At 39.1% G+C, this 21,374-nt stretch overlaps 3 protein-coding genes and 1 pseudogene across 4 annotated transcripts; 1 reads left to right on the top strand and 3 right to left on the bottom strand.

Annotated features, from left to right (window-relative positions):
- Positions 1-3,571: 3,571 nt before the first annotated feature.
- Positions 3,572-5,625, bottom strand: LOC148736100 (uncharacterized; annotated as a pseudogene). Its single transcript, XR_015998918.1, has 2 exons — positions 5,514-5,625; positions 3,572-5,126 (listed from the first exon to the last, which is right to left on the bottom strand). The product of XR_015998918.1 is annotated as an uncharacterized LOC148736100 (transcript).
- A 630-nt stretch (positions 5,626-6,255) lies between these two features.
- LOC148736099 (uncharacterized) lies at positions 6,256-7,616 on the bottom strand. The gene has a single exon (XM_088753968.1). It carries the CDS (start codon positions 7,614-7,616, stop codon positions 6,726-6,728), a length of 891 nt encoding a protein of 296 aa, XP_088610094.1. The 3' UTR covers positions 6,256-6,725.
- Positions 7,617-7,734: 118 nt separating this feature from the next.
- Positions 7,735-8,567, bottom strand: LOC148736098 (uncharacterized). The gene has a single exon (XM_088753969.1). The coding sequence runs from the start codon at positions 8,287-8,289 to the stop codon at positions 7,735-7,737; it is 555 nt and encodes a 184-aa protein (XP_088610095.1). The 5' UTR covers positions 8,290-8,567.
- A 2,603-nt stretch (positions 8,568-11,170) lies between these two features.
- Positions 11,171-19,946, top strand: LOC148736097 (adenosine receptor A3-like). The gene is made up of 2 exons (XM_088753038.1): positions 11,171-12,311; positions 19,297-19,946. Exons 1-2 carry the CDS (start codon positions 11,325-11,327, stop codon positions 19,525-19,527), a joined length of 1,218 nt encoding a protein of 405 aa, XP_088609164.1. The 5' UTR covers positions 11,171-11,324; the 3' UTR covers positions 19,528-19,946.
- The last annotated feature ends 1,428 nt before the right edge of the window (positions 19,947-21,374 follow it).

Raw genomic sequence — 21,374 nt, 5'->3', positions numbered from 1 at the left:
TTCTACCTACGCATTTCACTTTGCGTTCGCTGCGTTCTCCATGTGCACATTGCTTCGCTCCTTCGACAAACCCGGCGGCAAAAATAAAGGCAGATTCACTCGGTAAGGGACAGCAAGCTTGATAAATATTCCCGATAAGCTATTTTTAAAGATGTTAAGTGTATTTCAATAGTTAAAATTGCTCAGGAGAATGTATAAAGCGAAGAAAGAAGCGAGATAAGTTCACGTACCACAGACTACGCCGAAACCTTCCCACTCGCGTAGAAGGATTTCCCGCTACGGCTGGATGGGAACTACTGACATGCGCAATGACTCGTTTCTGGACAATTTTACTTCCGGTAGCCGTAGCAGCGCCAGCCGTAGCGATTTGCTTAAACTCCCTATTTAAGAGCCAAGGCCACAACGCGATGCAATTTCGCCTTTTAATTTTGTGCGCTAATAGAGGATCCTTTCGTCTTTTTGAAAATGAAAATTGTCATTACGTTCAAGTCTGTCTAGAAATCCGCTGAATTAATGTACTTTGCGCCGCGGGAAACTCGCGGAGTGACGCCGATGCGCTGCGGGGTACTTGAAAACTTGAATTAGATGGGGCAGCTGGTGCGCAGCCTACGACCGCGGTGCATTTTCACTCATTTCAACCATGGTAATCTTACCATGGGTGTCGCGGCGTTTCGAAGAAGAAAGTTCAAGTCCATTTTTCGCTATTCTAAGCTATGCGGATTAGAAAAACTGGGGATTGCAAAATAGACCCCCTCGATAACTTGAGGCTACTAAATTTTTAATATACACTAATATTTATTTTTTTTTTTTAAAAGAATGAGAGGACCTTTATCCGAGGGTGTAAATCCCTGAGAATCACACCTCACTCTCTATTTTTTTTCACAATTCCTTGCTTCCACTTAACCAAAAAGTACACCTTATTATTCCTTATAGATAGGACTAATCATTGAGTGCATCGCACCTCAGCGCACCTCTTGCTACTTCTCCGTGTTGTGATTGTTTGTTCGTGCGAAGTCGGTAACTAATCCTTACGGTATCGGAGAAACTATCACAGATTTTAATTAAAAGTGTTAATTCTCGACTCATCATAAGCAGCAATGAGCAAAAGAAAGCATTTTGACGGTACTGGGAAAACCCCAGTTAAGACAGCCCCGAATAAAAGCTCCAACGAACCATCCTTTATATCTCAAGTATCGTCGATCTGTGCAGAATGTCACATTATCAAACTTGATTAAAGAGCTTGAAGCATTCGAGTATGTAGTGGAGTACAGGAATGTGGACTAACTGGCAAACTGTTTCATCGTGTTGTCCCCTTAAGTGCTACTGACTCAGACAGTAATACTTCTGACTCTGAGGAAGATGAAGAACGACCACGGGAACAGTTTCCCCATATGGGATTTTGGAGAAGCAAGGGTTGCCTTCTTCTCCAGGAAGAAGAGATCTGTGTGCTGTGCAATGAATCAACAAGAAGTATTTCCCAAGCCCATAGTTCAAAGTGCCTAAAACCTGCACAGCTCAATGCTCCAGTGTCTAAGACAGACCCTCAGAGGATAAAACTAGCTTTACAACAACACAGACTGAAGTGTGCACAGCTTGAAAAGGAATTGCATGAAATGCGTGCTGAATTACAAAAGTCAAGCATTGAGATAGACAATGAACTGAGGAAAGAGTTAATCACGATACTTGACGCAGAACAGTCAAAAGTAACTCCTTTCATGAAGCTATTTTGGCAAGAACAGCAAAAAATGTTTCAGAAGAGCAGCACAGGGGTACGCTATCATCCAATGGTAATTAGATTCTGTTTATCTCTGGCAGGAAAGAGTCCTTCCTGCTATGAAGAGCTGAGGAATAGTGGAGTACTTGTCTCGCCCAGCCTGAAGTCTTTGAAGTCTTGAGGTCTGAAACATCAAATTACTTTGATGTCCAGTGCTACGTAGTTAGTTTTGCTATTTGATGATATGAAAGTTTTGGCAAACCTTGTTCTGGATAAAGAATCTGGTGAACTCATTGGGTTCACAGACCTTGGTGACCCAGAACTTAGTTTTGCAGTCTTGGAGAAATCTGACATGATTGCATCTCATGCATTAGTGTTCCTTTTACGAGGAATTTGCACAGAGTTAAAGTTTGCAATTGCACACTTTGCTACAACTGGCATTACAGCAGCACAACTTATCCCATTGTTCTGGGAGGCAGTTGGGATTCTAGAGACCGCTTGCAACTTATGAGTCATTGCTGCAACATCAGATGGGGCGTCTCCAAACAGAAGATTTTACAGCCTTCACAAGGAACTTGGAGATATTGCTGGTGATGAACCATGCTACCGCACCATGAACATCTATGCTCCCCACCGCTTCATTTACTTCTTTTCAGACGCACCCCACTTGGTGAAAACCACTCGCAATTGTTTGAGAAGCTCTGGGTCTGGCACCTGTACAAGATATTTGTGGAATGCGAGCCAGTATATCCTGTGGCATCATATCACAGAGATGTTTTTCCTTGGTCTTGACAATGGCTTGAAACTGTTACCAAGAATTACATTTGAGCACATCAACCTCACCTCATATTCAGTCATGAGGGTGAATCTGGCTGCTCAGGTCTTAAGCGCTTCAATGGCTGCGGTACTGAAGGCATTTGGCCCACCAGAAGCGGCTGGCACGGCAAAACTGTGTGACATGGTAGACCAGTTCTTTGACTGCCTAAATTTCAGAAGTCTTACTGGGCGCCAGCGAAAACGAAAGCCATTCCTGGCACCTTACAGGATACTCAAGATAGAAGGTAAGTCTTGCTTGAACTATTGGTATAATCATAACTTGTTGTTTGGTGCTCAAATTGTCTATCATAAGACTCAATTTATACTAACCTGTTAATTTGATTTTAAGAGCAAAATTACATTTTTATCACTATTATTTTCATGTAAATACTCTTGCCTACAAGTCTGTCATTCAAGTTTAAGAACACAGACTGTATTGATAAATTGCTATGCATTTGAACACAAGTAATTTTTTAATTTATATTTATAGGTTTGGCTTTTTGATGGAATTCCTGCAGTATCTTCAGAGCTGGAAGGAGAGCACTGAAAACCGAGAGGGTGAGTTTACCCAAAATGCAAGATCCAGGATGTTCCTCTCTTGGCAGACATACGAAGGCTTCCAGATTTCTGCAAGGTCTACAATCAAGTGCACCAAGTTTCTTCTTTCAGAGGGGATGGAGTATGTCCTGACAGAAAGGTTCTGTCAAGATCCTGTGGAAGAATATTTTGGAAAGCAGAGGCAGTTTGGCTGCAGGTGTGACAATCCAGATATCAGGACCTTTGGTTACAACAGCAACACTATTAGAATTGAAAAGTCAGTCTCCTGCCAGAGTGGGAACACTAGAGGCAGAAAGGACACAAAAAAAGCCTGGGTTAATGTGACCAATGAAAAGCTACCATGTAGAAAAAAGCAAAGAACTGTTTAGTGTATTCATAGTTAGTAGAGGCGTATTCTAAGCCACTCTATTCACACTCTATTTCTAAATTTTTTTACTCCAATAATAAAAGATATTCATGTAACAATCAATTAATGCACATAAATCAATCACCAATGTTTCATTTATTGTTTCAACATGTTTAATTTGAAAATAAATATTTACATGTCATTTGTGTTGTTTTCCTTACTACATGATTTAGATACATGTTATTATCCTATAACTATCGTATTGGTTAATCCAAAGTTAATAGAGGGGTCAATCATATTCATTTTCATATGACTTTTGAATGGTTTCCATTAGGTATTTAGTTTCTTTGACACGCATTACCTTTATTCAACCAGTAACAACCATTTGTTTAGTTAAATAAGAATTTGTTATCAGATTCCTGAACTCTAAATCTATTGTGCAAGGAACCTTAATACTTTTAGGTACTTGCTATAAATAAAAAATGAAAAATAGAAATTGAAAATTAAATTTTTATACCATATGTGAACAACTCTTGAACTGAAAATGCTCTTCTTGATAAATGACAATAATATTACAACAAATATAGTGAGAAAGCAACAAAAATGTTTTGCATGTATCATATAACTATTTTGTCTTGTGTAATAAAAATCTATTACATTACTCAGGCCTTGCTCGTTCGTGATCATGACTTCTCATGATCTCCTTTTGGAGAGCTTTAGCCTTTGTTTGCTTTGCTTTTACTTTGTAGAGCTGAATGATGTCCTTAGCAAATGAAAAGGAGCGTACCCTTACATACAAACTTACTATAGCATGAAGCACATTAATTTTTTGCTCACTTCAGCCTCTGGGATTAGCTCTGCATCAGAAACCATACATTGGTAGCTTGACAATACCTCACCGTCAGTTACTGAGTTGAGAGTTATGCCAGCAATATCCACTTTTTTCAAGCAGTTAACTGAAGTGAGATGCCTAAATTGATGCTCTGTTTTAAGAAAAATGTTCTGTGCATACTTGGTAATGTTCCACAAGCCACCCCAGCTTCAACTTGACACCAGTTTTTGACTCTCACACCCATGCTCTTGTTTACCAGCTTTCAATATTGCCATTGCCTGTTGGTTTTCTGCTGTATTGTTTCTTGCATACTTTTTATGCAAGTTATGCAAGACATATCCACCAACATACTGCAGACCAGCTTCTTGTTTTTCTGACAGTACAGTTTCGGATGAAGGTGGGTTACTGTAAGAAGAAGACTTAATGCCCTTGCAGTAGGACAGGATAAAATCAGCTACCTTGGTTGTAAGCAGTGTTGCAGCATTACGAGATAGTCCTTGGAAAAACATTGGAGACTTCAATGGTACTTGAGCATAATAGTTGCCATAGAATTTCTCGGCATTCCCATTTTTTGAATAGCCTTCAAATAATGCCTTCATTACAGAGAATTCTTGAGTTCCTTCTTCAAGCACTTGATACTCGTACTGTTTTAACTCCTTCCTTAGATCTTCTGCAAAAACTTCCCTTTCATAAATGTTCTTTAATGCATTGCGTACAATCTCAGCTAGAATACTAGCAGTCAAAGTCAAACGATGCTCGTTCCGATTTGGATTGTGCTTGGCAGCTCGATGCCTTTGATATCCTCCTCTTGTTTTGTATTTTTTCCCACAGTCGCTGCAAACAATCTCGGTTGATTGGACCTACCAAAAAATATGAAATCATAGTTTCAGCATATTAGAGTCTGTCTCTATGAAATATGATCAAATGTTAAGATACTTGCCGTCTTCCGAAGGCATTTGCGGCAATGTTCAGTTTGTTGTCAGGTTGCATTCTCTGTAAACTATTTTTAATAAAGCAAAACCCAGGCAATATTTAGGCAATTTTTAGTATCTAGGGCACTTCTACCAGACAAACTAATACAATTTTATAATTTTTCTGGAATATAGCTAGGAAATTGTTATCTGAAAACGTCGGGAAACTCTCTGTTCTCTAGTAGTTAGTCGCGTGAAAGTACATTTGCGTGTGGCTCCGTAAACCCCTTCAAAATAGACTAAGTAAGAGTAAGCTTCTAAATATTCTGCACTTACTTCACTTGCAGCAGTTGAAAACTGTTCCTGTAGTACTTCATCTTCATCAGAGATGTCTAAAATTGCCTCAATTATCGCCAAACAAAATTAGATCCTCTCAACCATCCGCCATCTTTGAACTTGTGTTTAGTTAGTGCACCGTCGCGGTCACGTGACAGGTACTTTCAACATCATCGACTGCTCTGTAGTCTCGCTCTTTGATGCTCGCCGACTTTCATAACCAGTCCCCTCTACTAACTATGAACGAACCAACTCGAAGGAATTTTTTCAGCTGCTCGCAAAATTGTAACTCCTCAGCTGCTCGAAAAATGGTAATTCCTCAGCTGCATTCAGGTAAACGGCCTGTGAAATCCGCTCCGAGAGTCGAAAAGGCGGGAAGCTTTCATTTACGCATCGCGGAAGCTCCACGAGTCGGGAGCTCGAAAAGTATTTTATAGATTCACGATCACTAACAATCATATTCATGCCAAGTTGTAATAATTCATGGGAAAAACTATTAATCAGCGGGCTAAGCCTAGCTGGGGTAGCTTGACTAGGGAAGTGTTCAAGATACGACCCATGCGATTTTTGCTGGGTGGGAAAGCGGGCTGTTCACCTCTTCGTGGCTTTGCTGAAAGTTGAGCAAGAATGAATCATTTTCACGCCAAACCAGAATTTGTCACCGGTAATTACGGAATTGCGCGTGAAACTGCTCAACTAGCCATAAAATATCATCATTACAAGTATTCCAACTTCGCATATCATTATGAGTGTTATGAATAATAGGAACGACGGACTAAGCAAACACTCCGCATGTACGAGAGTTTGAAAATAAATTAGGGGGACTTCCGAAGCGTGTCCAGCGTGAGTGAGAAAAAGAAAGTTAAATTCATAACTATTTCAATGCGTAAGACATTGAAAGAAGGATTTTGGAGAAATGTTAAATCTTAGTCTTATTTTATTTTTTTATCTTTTGATAAGTAGTTTTTTAGAGAAGCTTTTCCAGATAAAAATTAGTGATAATAATTTTGAACGACGCTTCGACCTAGCTGAGGTCATTTTTAAGCTGATGAAAACGAAAATTTTTACATACATGTACTAAATTCAAGACGTGGGAATGATAAAGGCGATAAAATATGGAAATATGTAAACGCTAGGCGTAAAATAGAAGTGATACAATTGCAAAGGAGACAATACCAATAAATTAATACGAGAGTCGACGAAAGCAAATTATCATAAAAATAGCTTTGCGCGGATTGAATCTGACTGTTTGTTCAAGCTTGGCTTAATTTCTTTTATAAAGAGCATCTCGTAAATTAGGCAATCCAGTTTACTTTTGCATTTCTTCAGGATTTTGAAACTGTGATGCAAGTCGCTTGGGGTATGCCCATGTCGCTCTTTAATGTGGTTCCCAATTGAAGACTGAGACGCTTTGTGTTCTTCAGCACGTTGGTAGAGGTGCCGGCATGTGTAGCCGACATAGTCTGCATCGCACAGACCACACTTAAAATAATACACAACGCGCTGCTGATTGATGATGTTGGACTTCTTTTCCGTTGGTTTTAACTCATATCCGATCTTTCTGTTAGTGTACACAGGAGAAATGTCAGTTCCAATTTTTCGGCTTAGGTCACCAAGTTGCCTTTGTACGGAATTTGCTGATGTTTGGTCCTTAAAAGGAAGTATAATTCGTACGGATGTTTTTCTCTTGTCCGACGTTTGATTGATCCCTGGATCCCCAGACATTTTTTTCGTGATGAAATCATTAATGGTCGAATGCAGTAGCTGAGCTGGGTACTTGAGTCGCGAGAAGGTTTCGGTGAGACGTTCGCACTCTTGGTGAACAAATTGCCAGTTAGATGACAACTTAAAGGCACGATTTACCATTGTTTTAAGCAATGATTGTTTATATCTTACGTCGACGTGACTCTGATAATGCAATAGCAGACCAGTATAAGGTGGCTTCTTGTACACCTTCGTTTCCAGACGGCAATTTCGTTGCATGATTTCAGTTCCCAGAAAAGACAATTTGCCGTTCACGGCTAGTTCCATGGTGAAACTGACCGAAGGATGACTTTCGTTCAGTGTGGCTAGGAACTTTTCAGCTGTTTCTGTGTCTTCCATTATGCTTAGGGTGTCGTCTACGTACCGTTGTAGAATTTGGGCATTTTGCCGTGTTCCTCGAGTCGATCTTCAACACTGCACATGAATGCATTGGCCATTAGGGGCCCAAGTGGCGATCTCATGGCAACGCCATCGATTTCAGTTGTACGTACAAGTTGCCCTCGAAGTGGAATAACTGGTGCTTTGTGGCAATATTCAAAAGCTCCACCAGCTCTGCTTTTGTGATGCTGAGATTATGTTCTTTATTGAACCAGTCGTCATGAAACACTTTTTCAGCAAGGATAGCTATTGTTTCGTCGACAGGAACGTTGGTAAAGAGCGAAGTTACATCGTATGAAACAAGTGCACAACGATCATCTACTTCCATATCATGGAGAGCATCCACGAACTCAAAAATATCACTGATTGTGTGACTGTTGGCTGATAGTGGTTTGAGTTTTTCATCCAGCCACTTTGCTAACTTGAAATTATATGTCCCCGTTGCGGATAAGATGGGGCGCATTGCTAACCGGCGCTTATGGGTTTTCGGTAAGCCATATAGGTGAGCAAGCCTCGAACCTTTTTGAATGACTTGTTGGGCGATTTCTTTGGGAAATATTCTTTGTACGGCGGTGGCTAATTCTTTTTCTTTCTGTAATAGCGGATGATAGTGCTTTGGTGGTCGCCCCCTCATTTTTGGTCTTTCGGTACTTATAGGTCTAAACTTGCTGTCATCGTTGATTGATGATTCATTGAAGAGACGCACATAAAATGGCGGAGCGTAAGCGTAGCAGAATGACTAGTTATGCGCATGCGTAGTGATCTCGTGGAATCTCTGCGGTGATGACTGATAGAATCACAATTGTCCATTACGACCACTCCTGATCCTTTATCGGTCTTCGTGATAACAATATCGGTTCGCTTCTTCAACTAGCCGATTGCTCTTAATATTGATCTTGGTGGTGTAGGGGTCCTACGTTCGGTGTAGTTCAAAGCAATAGACCTTAACGGAGCAGCTGCTAGTTCTTTGTTGACTTCGCTCAGCTTCGGTTCTAATTTCCAGAAAGCCTTTTCAAACGCTACTTGGATCTCTTTAGATGAAACTCGCTGTGGAAGAGCGAAGTCAAGACCGCGACTTAATGCCAGTTTCTGAAGGAAGGAGAGCTCGTGAGACGAGATGTTCTTGATGTGTTCGTTGATGTCGTAAGCTATGTTAACAGTGAACCGTTCTTAACTCGGACGCGGTAATGAAGGCAAATGACCGAACGTTTCTTCCACTCGAGCTGCACAATCTACTTTCCGCTGTAAATATAGTCCTGCCATCGTCACAAATATCTTGTGTGGCTCGGGATGTTCCCTTTTTCACACACTTCCCACGGTGTTTATAACCGTGAACACAAAAAAGAATGATTACAGCATGGCCAAGTTCACGGACGACTTCATCACGCCGCCGTGCAATGTGTTACAAAAAAGTAGGGGAGTGCAAACTAACAGAAAGTGGGCAAAGTCTAGAAAAATAATGTGCTTTAGTCTCAACCTTAGAAACTTCGAACTTTCCTTAGAAACTTTAAAAAAACTACGTCTCACTTAGATTCTCCATGTTTACAATGGCTTATGTACTTCTATGTGCACATGTGTAAAAAAATTTAACCGCTGTGTTCTTTTAGGGTGGAAGGTTTTGTATGAGTTAACTAACCTTATGACACGTACAAACGTACAGCATGGCTTTATTTGTATGTAAAAGGCAAACTACATAAGGGCCATTGTTAATAACAAGTAGAATTAAAACTTTACGTAAAATTCAAGTTTTGTTAAATTTCAAACCAAAAAGTAAACAACTAGCGAGATAACACCTCATACGTTATTATTTATACCGTTCTTGGATATTGAAAACAATGGCGAAAATTATAGATTGCTTTTGGGACTACGGCCTTTGTTTAAGAGTAGTACGGAGTTTCATGAAAAGTGACAGGAGACACTTTTTCAGCAGTGAGAGCATTGATCACAGGCTCACTTTTTGAAACGTTGCGCAAAAGAAACTGACTTGAGTTGTTGGTTTGACAGCGGTCTCCGATCAACTGCTGTTCATTCCAATTTTCAAATGAATTACACTAAACTGGGAACTTTGGGCTGCGGCTCTCTTAAGCTCAAAAGCGCAGTTACCGTAAACGAAGCCCTCGTCGTTTCACCCTCGAACCCAAAACTAGGATGAATTTCAGCTGATGAATAACAGCTGTTGTCTTTTTAGTCAATTAGTTCACTCAAGATATTTTTCGCAAATTCCGATTGGCCTACATGCATCTTAACTTCATCCATAGGTGTCATGCTGACGTAGTTTTTTTTTGTTGGAAAATAACGCCTTCTTCACAATAGAAAAGCAGCTTGACTTTTCTTTTTTATTTTGTGGAGTATTATAGATCATTGGGTAAAGCACTCAAGAGTTTGAGAATCACTAAACACTTTTTCTTTCATGCCTAAACCGTTTCCAAAGTGCTTTACAACAAACTGAAAGTAAACTGCGCGCTATATAAGTTGTTAAAATATAGTGGTAGATTCGGTACTTGGAAACAGGTATTCTTATGATTTGTTAAAATGCCATTTTTTTTAACAATTACAACATAGCGAAATGGATTTAGAGTTTCTATTAACTATCTAACATGGATAGCACTGATTATTTTTCAGCTACCTTTTATGATTATTCGAAGTTAACTTTTGGAACAGTTTGCTATATAACTGCCACTTGAAAGCTTGAAAAGCGGGATCAATGATAATTACTATTACAGATAGGAGTTGATTTTTAAAGCTGTAACATTCATGATAAGAAGGAAGGATGCAAATTCAAAACTTTTGTCAATTATGCGTCAGTGCTAAGTAGCCGTACATCTGTATTTCGCCAGAGGGTTACTTTACTCTCTCTCTTACAAACTTATCCAGTTTAACCCAAAACAAAACCGCCAATTCTGTTTACCATAATTTATCGTTTTTTTACCTTGGAAGGGACAGTAATTTAATCTAAGCACAGACATCGTGCACTTCTAACTATTATGAGATCACTGGACCTGTAAGTAAATGGGAGAAAATTCATTATAAACTTTCGCACAAGAGCCGCTATGATGACGAGATCAACCCTCTTTGCCAAGCACCTTATGTTTTTGAAACGATAATACAAGTATGTGCTTTCTGTTGGTTTAAGAAGAGTGCGTCCGTGATCAAACATTATTCCCTGTGAATTTAATGTAAGGCAAGGAAAAAGCAGGTGGCAGGCAAAACAATTGACGGTTTAAAAAAAAACTCGCATTACTTTCAGGAGAAAACTGTATGTTTTGGCCATTTAAAGTTTTATCTGAGTTAACAAAGTCTCTATTCGTGTGTTTTTGTTTTTCAAGGTAGTATTTACTCACGATGCAAATATTATTTCAACCAGCAAAATAATTTCCCTTCCGAAAATTAAGGTAAAATTGTTTACCCAGGGCGAAGTACTACTTTGCATGACAATCCGAACGCTGTTGAGAGGTTTTTGAGCCTTAGGGTTTGTTCCATTAGTTACTCAGACAGTTATAGAGGAATCTACATTTGTTTTCGATAATCTGTTTCTTCTTCGCTGGGAGACATCGCGAACTTACGGCTCCATTTTGCAGCCTCTGACCCTGTGGTTGGACGCTTTATACATGGTGAAAAAAATCCCTATTTTTGTTTCGCAGGGTAATTTCTGACACAGGAAGTCCTGAAATGAAGAATATAAGCAACCAGTCGCTTCCTAACTGGGAAATGTGGATTTGGAGCACATCATTTCTGATGGGAAGCGTAGCTACTATAGTAGCAAATGTGATCACGTTTCAAGTCTTCTGGAATCAAAGAAGAACTTTAAGACAGACTAGCTTTGTAATAATCAACTTGGCTTTGGCTGACCTCTGCGTGGGTTTGTCGGAGGGATGTTTTGCTGTAGAGAACTTGATGTCAAGTTATACAGGAAAAAAGCCCACCGAAATCGGATGTTTAACTATTGACCTTTTCTCAGAATGCGCCTCTTTGACCTTATTGGGTCTTGTGTCGCTGGAGAGAATGCATGCTGTGTTTTGGCCTGTCCGACATCGGATGACTAGACAACGCAGTTACATCTATGCTATTTGTACATCATGGTCTTTATCCACCGTACTAAGCATCCTCTTCATTGTAACTTATCTAAGAATTGTCAACCAGTTAATAACAATTGGTATGTTTGCTTTTTTAATGGCTTTAATTTCAATAAGCATTTGTGTTGTTTACTCAGCAATCTGGATTCGTTTGCGTCAAACAAAAAAGCAAAGCATAAGAAAACACTGCAACCCCACGACGAACAAACTAACTAAGACTCTGTTAATTGCTTCTATTCTTACGCTGGCTGCATGGCTTCCTCTAAGCGCCGCTGTACTGGTTAAGTACCTTTGTGCTAGTTGCTTGTCGCAAGTGAATACAACTCGCCTGGTTTACGGAGGGAGATTCCTACAGTATGGCAACTCCCTCTTAAACCCAATTGTTTACAGTTTACGACTTCCCGAGTTTAAAGATAAGATACTTCGGCTATTTTGTAGGAAGCGTTGGCAGAAATTAGCTGCTCCAGTAAGGGAAAGCCAGGTGCATGCGTTAAGATGTGCAACTCCAGTACTACTTTCGTTGACATCGTTAGACTCACAACTACATCGTCAAGAGTGCAACCCGCTCTCAATGACAAGTAATTAAAGGCGGATTATAAAGGGTATAATGGATTGTCTTGAGTCGCTTCAAGCAAAAATTTGGCCATTTTTATTACTATTCTGAAACCAGTTTTAATAACATAACACTTTACTCGCACTTACCGCACTAGTTTCCTCGAATAATAGCCGTCCCTCGATTAATCGCCTCCCTCGAATAATCGCCCCCCTTTGACCGAAATATTTAAAATAATCGCCTCCCTCGAATAATCGCCCCCTTCCCCTCCCCTCGCCATTTTCTGTTTCTCTTACCCCCTCCCTCTCAAGTTAAAAATTGGCATCTTGGGTAACAAACAAGCTTTTATTTTATTGTTCCGTGACCACTGAATGATTACTAAAGCACCGATTTTTTTACAGTTTTTTTCCTAGGTGGTCAAAGAATGATTTTTCTTTCCACGCCTCTCTCATGCTTTTCGCCAGCTTTTAATATATAGTTGCTTTCCTTAATAAATTTAAAATAAATATGAGACAAATTACACATGAGTTAATTTCTTGCACAGCGCAGTCCAAATCGGCCTCAAATCCCCTTTCCTTAGCATTTTTATGTGTTCATAATACTCAGTTTTGTCTTCTTCATCACGGCTTCAGTCACTACCCCTGACAACAGTCCTTCTCAGGACTACACTCACCCGGACGATCAGACTACACCTTCACATTCCTGTATGTATTATACTCCTGTATGTATATATTATAACTTAGTATAATTTCAGAGCTGAGGAAAGAGTTTCCAGCAATTTAATTGGTCGAGCGGTTCCTTATATGAAGCTGTATAAACCGCTCCACGCGGTTTATATGAAATGTTAAAATAAAATGTAAATAAAAGTTACTAAAATGTTATGGTTTTACAAAATTTCTCTGTTGTTCAGCTCTGAAATTTTACTAAAACAATTATTCGCCTCAGGTTCGGTGAATATCGTCGAATAATTCCCTTGACCTCGTCTCGGGGATAGTATATCATTGTAAAATATTATGCAATTCAGCCCCTTGGCTGCGATGTTGTATTTGTTATTAAACTATTAAACTAAACATTAAACTAATTTCTGGCAACGGAATAATGAGTTTTCTTCCCACGCCTCCCGCCAGCTTTTAATTTATGACTAGGTTGATTTTGTGCACAACCCAGTCCAAATCGGCTTCAAATCCCCAACTTCTTAGCATTTCGTGTTTACTTTAAAATTAGAAATCAAGCAATACGTGAGAGTTTGCAATGATGAAAAGGTAACTATAAACCAGGCAGTAGGAGATTTGGATTTCGAATTATTTAATAATAAATACTCATATGTATGAATAAATTCAAACTAAAAAGGAAAACATCAGAGCAAATCAATATTTCCTGTACTTTTTGATAAAGGTAAAATCAAGTTCATTTTTTGTGAAAGACTCTTTTTTGGTAATCAGTTTGTCTTCTTTATCGCGGCTTAGCGATTCCCACTGATAAAATACTTTACCGTAGAGGTCATTAATAACACCCTGGCAATATTTTTGCTCCATTAGTCCGCTGTCGTTTTCAACTTCCGCTCTATCATAGAGAGCAGTAGTGTAATTAATCGAGTTACTCGATGTCTTCAGTTAGGTAATTCGTTTATCAATCCAATTGTTTATTCCTTTAGAATGCCAGTCTTTAGGAAAACCCCGAGAAATATGTTTCTAACAACCAAAAAGAAACGACCAAATGTACGCCAACGAAAGACCTGCCCTCGAACAGATGCTGTAGTTTTAGCCCACTTCTCTAACCTAAATGATGCTCTTTTGTGAGCCTTCAGCGTAATTACTCAAAACAAATAAATACTAAAATATTTCATTTTGGATTTTGGAGGGGTCCTTTCAGTCATAACTTTTAGGTTTACATAGCCCTTGTTGTATCTTTTGAGATCCGTAAACGATGCCTAGAGAAAAAGTCGAGTGGAGGAGTTTTTCATTTTTGCGCGGAATCTTAAAAGGACAGGAACACAACTGAAGTCAAGCAATTCATCTTTGTAAAGAGTTGACTCTTTCTTTTTCCTTTTCCGTTTTGCAATATAAATATATATAAATCAAACGAGAAAACCAAATAAAATGAATAATAAAAAAGTATGCACTTCACGGGGAAATTAAAAGGAAATTCCTGGAAAAATCCGATGTCGACGAGTACTTTAGACTAGAACAGTTTTCAATTTTCCCACGATGAACTCTTGGTTGTCTTGAGCAAAGAGAACTTTACACTCGTGTCAGAGTTTATTTCCAGTGGAGCAAATAACTTCATTTCTAGCCGTTGGCTGCATTTCATAAACGTGTGGTTGCTTTCGCTCGATGATTATTAATTCACAATCCGTCAAAGCAACCTCAGAAAAGTAATTAAACCAAAGCAAAACGGGAAATGACTTTCATTCAAGAACTCCTTAATGAACAAGAATGGAACACTTAAGAGGAATGACAAGTGCTGAGTTGCATCGGTTGAAGTAGTGCGGAAGACTTGATGCTATAATTGGATTTTTTTTAATGAACAAAGAAAACGGAAGACCATTGTTACGCTTTAGTCTGGGTAATTCACAGTTTATTGATTAATGTGCACTTTGGCTGCGTGTGAGGCGTAAAGTTAAATTTGGTCAGGGAACAGTTGATATAAATGAGACACTCAGCCAAGGAAAGGTCAAGTCAAGCTTGGCTGTTAATTCTTTATCCTTTTTAGACATCAAAGTTTCAATTGAAGGTAACGGTTTATGCACTAGTGTGTATTACAAACCTACAGACTCGCATAATTACTTGTTATATTCGTCTTCGCATCCATCTCACATTAAAAATTCTATTCCTTTTTCTCAGTACTAAGACTTCGTCGTTTATGCAGTGATGACTCTGATTTCCACCACAAATCAGAGTCAATGTGCCAGTTTTTCGATAAACGTGGTTACCCTGTTTCTGTCGTTCAAGCGGGTTACCACCGCGCCCAACTTATTGATCGACATTCAGCACTACAAACGTCGCAGAAGGAAGATTCCGACCGCATTCCATTCACTCTCACGTTTCACCCTCACAACCACTCAGTTAAATCCATCATTCTTAAAAACTTTAAATTACTTCAAAACGATCCAGAGACAAGCACTATCTTTTCGCAGCCTCCGCTCATTTCATTCAAACGCGACAAAAACAGGTAATTTTTTGGTCGGAAGTTCTTTTCAGACTAATGACCAACCAGGCACTTTTAAATGCGCTCGTGCACGATGCAAAGCGTGTCCTTTCATTCACAACACTGATAAAATATCGGGACCTAAACGATCCATTAAGATCACCGATCACTTCAGGTGCACCTCCGCCAATGTAATCTATTGCATAACTTGCACTTATTGCAAAAAGATATACATCGGCGAAACAGGCAGAAGACTAGGTGACCGATTCCGAGAACACCTTCGAGACGTGGAAAGGAATGACAAGGACACATCGAAACCAGTCGCTAGACATTTTAATCTACCTAATCATTCTAAGCAACATATGGCAATCTGCGGTCTTTCCTTACACTTAGGTAGCACGGAAAGCCGTAAAAATCTTGAACAAAAGCTCATCTTTCAAACCGGCAGTCTAAATCCCACAGGGATCAACGAACGCTTTTCATTCCACTAATTTATTCTTGTTTTTCTCGTTGCCATGTTCCCACCAATAACGTAGCTCCATTCTCTGCCTTTAAAAGCACCTACAACCCACAATTCCTCTATTCGGTCCGACGAAGGGCTAACGCTCGAAACGTCAGCTTTTGGAATCGTTACGGTGGCCAATTTACCACTTCCATCTTTGTTGATATATCCAAATTATTTGGCTGTTAAGAGACTACAGTTAAAATTTCATCTGGCTTTTATGCTGAAAAAAGGTTCAAATGAAGGAAAATTGTGAAGGCATTTTTAAAAAGACACTATTCTGGATAATCATATTCAGTGTGGAAGCCTTGGTAATACTTTTTTCCAATATTAACACCATTATCGTGTTCTGTAAAAGGAGAAAACAGTTGCGGAAAAGAACTGTTGTCCTGATAAACCTGTCTATCGCTGATATACTTGTTGGTGTTGGTACTATTGAAGAGTTTATCAGTTTTATTTGTTCACTTTCTTGGTTCGAGACATATTTTGTTCTCGCAGAGTTTTCTTCCTGCGCTTCTATTAATTTCCTTGTCCTCGTCTCTTTGGAGCGGGTTTATGCAATAGTATGGCCTTTTCGTAGCAGAACCACATCGAAAAAAAAACATACATTTACGCTGTCGTAGCAGCATGGCTTATATCCGGAATAGCACCTGCCTTTTCGTTGTTGATTCGTTTAAGTAGACTGTTAGATCAATCAATCAATCAATACTTTATTTACCCACGTAGCGTCAAGGAGCTCATAGAGCTCGTTCAAAATACGTACGTGCCTCTAAGATTAAGAATCTAAAAAACCTAATACATACTGTCAAAACCTAATTGATTAGAAATTAAAAGAACTAACAATTAATATTAAAATCTAAGTTTGTACAGTAAAATTCAAAGTCACTTAAATACAGGTATAAAATGGTGAAGCAATAGCTTAAATAATTTAAAATTAAAATTAAAAATCAAGTTTGTACAATGAAATTGAGAGTCACTTAAATACAAGTATAAAATTGAGAAGCAGCTAAAGTTTCGATGTTCTCAATAGCTTCTTAAAAAGGTTGATATCATTGGCCAGTTTTACACTTGTAGGTAATCCAGTCCACAGCTGCGCACACATATAAGTGAAAGATTTTTTCATAAAGTTTAAATTAAATTTAGGTGCGCACAAATTAATGCCGGTTCCTTTCAGGTTGTACATAGTTTCCCTAAAACTAAAAAAATCTCTGATGTATTTGGGACCGTCGTTATGCAAACATTTATATAACAGAATAAGGGACTGTTGTTTCCTTCTCTGGTCTAACGTTTCCATATTTAAGATTCGCAGCAATTCATCATAAAGGATAGACTTGAGATAACCTAGCAGTGATCTAAGAATATAATAGTTGGCATCTTCTAGCCGATTCGCTTGCACTTTCCCCAATCCAAGAAAGAGGGGGCAACAGTATTCAAAATGAGGGAGAATGAAAGTTTTATAGAGCCTCAACATAACATTGTCAGGGACAAAACGCCTGATTCTCCTAAGTGCGTCACTTTTAGCGTATACCTTTTGAAACTGTTTAGTGATGTGATCCTTGAAAGATAGCATGCTATCAAGTTCAACGCCAAGTATTTTGATAGATGGCAGTGTCTCAATGACAGAGCTATGTATGGCCAGGTCGTAACTGTACTTACAGGGACCAATGGGTACTGCTTGCGTCTTTGTGTTGTTGATCACCAGATGATTCTCTCGAAACCACGATGATAACCGCTCAAGACCATTATTCACTACAAATTCGAGAACCATGGGCGAGACGTCCGAGGCATACATAGTTGTGTCGTCGGCGTATAACCTCAGAGATACATCTGGTATGGCGTAGTTTAAGTCATTTATATAAATGTTAAACAGCAGCGGTCCGAGGAGGGACCCTTGGGGAACGCCCACCATTACTTCTGAGTAGCTGGAGCAAACACCGGACAACTTAACTCACTGTCTTCGCCCCAATAAATAGGAAGAAATCAAGTTTAATGCAGACGGAGAGGAGCCATACGCTTTTAATTTAGCCAATAGGAGGTTATGGTTAATAGAATCAAATGCTTTGGACAGGTCCACTGCCACGGCTATAACTGCCTCCCTTTTGTCAAGGCTTCGCCTCCAGTCCTCAGTCATCTTCAAGAGTGCGGTGCAACAAGAGTGTTTCTTCAAGAACCCAGATAGATTCGGAGAAAGATGTTCATGGAAAGCGCCGTACAGCTGGTCAAACATAACCTTCTCATACACTTTAGAAATGGCGGTAAGAATTGAAACAGGACGATAATTTTCTTTGCGTGTATCCTCATTTTTTTTAAATACCGGTGTCAAGTTCCCACTCTTCCATTCGGTTGGCCATGATTGGTTCATAATCAGATAGTTGATCAGCTGCGTTATTTCCTCCGTTAGGATGGGAGCTGCGAGCCTTAAGAGACGCGGTGAAATTCCATCTACGCCAACAGCCTTCCGGGGATTTAGATTGTCTAAGATTTGACGAACATAGCCGCAGCTCACAGGCTGGAAGACAAACTGATCTAGCGGCATTTTGCTAGCGATTAGATTTACACTTGGATGATCGTTGAAGTCATTTTCACGGTGATTTGTTGAAACCACATTGGCGAAATAGCTATTAAATATTTCCACCACCTGCCTGGGTTCCGTCGTGAACACACCGTTCTCTACAAGAGTTATGTTACTTAGTTTATTTATGCCAGAGTTAGGAAGAAGAGGCTTCATTTTCTTCCAAAATTCACCAGGATGTTTCGCTCCCGATGCCGTGTCGTAACAAAATTTACTTATTCCTTTGCGCTTAAGTGAAGTTACTTTATTGCGCTGTTGCTTATAAGCGATCCATGTATTGTCCTTTGGGTTTTTTCTGTACCTTTTGAAAAGCCTGTTTCGCAGAGCAATTTCACGTTGGATTTGAGGTGTGATCCAAGGAAGCTGATTACCGCGCACCCATTTTTTCTTAATAGGCGCGTGCCTATCAAGAACGTCTTTAAACAGTTTGCTCCAATGACCCCATACATCATTCACATCTGAGAAACAATAAGCCGTCCTCCAAGGAATTTCACTTAGGTCCGCCATGAACTTCTGGTGATCAAAATGCTTCATGCTGCGGTATTCAACAAAGCGTGGTTTTGGACGTGGAATTTGATGAGGATTATTCATGAGGATTATTCATGGATGGATCGCTTTACCTCGGTGCTTGCCTGATAACAATTACAGTTGCATATTCTGTTACTTGGTTCTTTTCCAAAAAGAAAGATCCATTCTCGCCCAGTTGTCCTGTTTTCTCTGTTGGAGGGTGAGCGACCTTGAGTTTCACATCTTGAGGTTTATTTTCAAACAACTTTACTTCTTAAAAATGGTTGATACAAATGTTTGTAAGCACTTACTTGAGAACTCAAGTTACGGCAGGAGATGACATTTGTACATTCGCACGGACGCACTTGGCTTTTCGACTCTGTCGATGTCTTCAGCTTTCAAATTCTTTTATTAATCTAATAACATATTGTTACAGAATGCCTATGTTCAGAGAAACGCTCAGGAAAACGTTGCTCATTAGAAAAAAAAAGACGCAGTTAAAACATCTGGCAACGTAACACTTTCCCCCGAAGTGATGGCGTAGTTTTATCTGCTTTCTCGAACCAGATGTAAATTAAGTCATAAAAGTGAATTAGTCATTTTAATATGCAACTTCAGTCGCTGGTGGGTATGTTACAATCATAGGGTATCTTTGTTGCATAACGACTTTTTCGATAAGGAATATGAAGTTACCGTTGACCAGGTTACAGGCCCCCTTCCAGCGATAAAGTTCGAAGTTTTATTTTTTCTTAAATAAATCGTTGTATTGATAGGGCTTCCACTGGCTAGGGACGAATTGACATCTTTCCTCAGGATTTTCAACAGAAAAGTTTACAATCTTCCAGGGGGTAATTTTTTATATTAGTTCGGGTATGTTACAATGAGTAGATTAATGTAAAATGGAGAATTAAAAGCTCACGTATCAAACTCAGCTGACCTCAACAGACTGCAGTGATTTAAGCGGTATTTCTCTATGACATAAGAATAATAAAGGACACTGGGGAAACTTTCAGTTTTCATTAAATACTTTACTGATGCAGGCAAACTTTGCGACTCCGAAAAGAGTATTAAAAAACTCACAGATATGCAGAGAACAAGTCATGTATTCGGTGTTCCCCAGTTTCCCAGGGTTCATGATAACGGCCAATCAAAGCTTTTTAATCGATCGGCTTTACACGGCTCAAATGTATCCACGAAGCTTCTTTCAATGGCAAGTCGAAAGTAAAATTCGGAACTCCGAAAATCAGAGGTCAGGTTCTGGCATTAATATGTTGGCCGATAGCAAAGCTAATTACCGTTAAACATCTAAAGATTAAAGGATCATTAAGTACTGAAACTCAGAGTAAAGTGAATAAATGTCCATTTAAAAAAGGTAGGCACAAAAAAAAGGGGTGAAAGTATTTCAGGGATGGGTCGGAGTGGAGTATTACCTAATTATGCATTTTTACTTGTTTGATTTATTTTGATTGTCTCTTTTTTATTTGTTTATTTATAAGTTTTAGATGGATTGATTTATCGTTTAATATTTCTAAGCAAACTTGTATACTTCATTACTTATTTCTACTTTTTGACGAAAACATGTTACATATTAAGACATTGAGGCGATTACACTCCTTCCTTGCTGATAACAACGCAACAAATTTTAAACTTCTTCCTTGTTGATAAACACATGATGCTACAGATTTCGCAACTTTTAAACAGCTTCCTTACAGTAAACGCATGATGCACAAAAAACCGAAACTTTTAGACCTTGACGCACAGAAACCGCAACTTTTGAACTGCTTCCCTGTTGATAAACATATGATGCACAGAAACCGCAACTTTTAAACTACTTCCTTGACATGAAAACACATTGTACACAGAAAACGCAACTTTTCGGAACCAATTCCTTGTACATAAACACATAATGTAAGACACCGCAGCTTTTGAACTGTTTTCTTTTTTAAGTAACACTCGCGTACGAAAACCGCAACTTTTAACCTGTTTCATAGTCGATAAACACGTAATTCGTGGACTCCTCCTTGCACGGTATTTGGACACTACAACTAGCTTCAAGCAGTGCTAAAATGTTTGCAATCGTTAGACAAAGTTTGTTCCCATCTACGTCGTTTCATACTTGATCCAAATTCCACGAACCGACTTTTCGAACTTTTTTGTTCTTTTTTTTCTCGGATTCTTGAACCGGCTGAAATTTAACAGAGAGTTTTATTCATATTGAGTTTTCAATCCTGTAACTATTCTTTATCATAAGAAAGAAAAGTTATCCATGTAAAATAAACATTACCTAAGTCATCATTCAAATAGGTCTATAATCGCCACAGATCGTGCCACACATGCCTCATAAACAAATGTAAAGGATAATTTT

This window comes from Stylophora pistillata, chromosome 3, assembly GCF_964205215.1.
Source record: "Stylophora pistillata chromosome 3, jaStyPist1.2, whole genome shotgun sequence".
NCBI classification, from domain to species: domain Eukaryota; kingdom Metazoa; phylum Cnidaria; class Anthozoa; order Scleractinia; family Pocilloporidae; genus Stylophora; species Stylophora pistillata.
The sequence above is the reverse complement of the archived record's forward strand: the minus strand, read 5'-3'. Positions and strand labels throughout refer to the sequence as shown.

Excerpts from the sequence above, each read along its gene's own strand:
- LOC148736099 (XM_088753968.1), bottom strand. The coding sequence starts at position 7,616 with ATGGAAGACACAGAAACAGCTGAAAAGTTCCTAGCCACACTGAACGAA.
- LOC148736098 (XM_088753969.1), bottom strand. The coding sequence starts at position 8,289 with ATGAGGGGGCGACCACCAAAGCACTATCATCCGCTATTACAGAAAGAA.
- LOC148736097 (XM_088753038.1), top strand. The coding sequence starts at position 11,325 with ATGAAGAATATAAGCAACCAGTCGCTTCCTAACTGGGAAATGTGGATT. Across the intron at positions 12,312-19,296 it reads CGCTCTCAATGACAAGTAAT|ATACAAATGTTTGTAAGCAC; the intron begins TAAAGGCGGATT and ends TAAAAATGGTTG.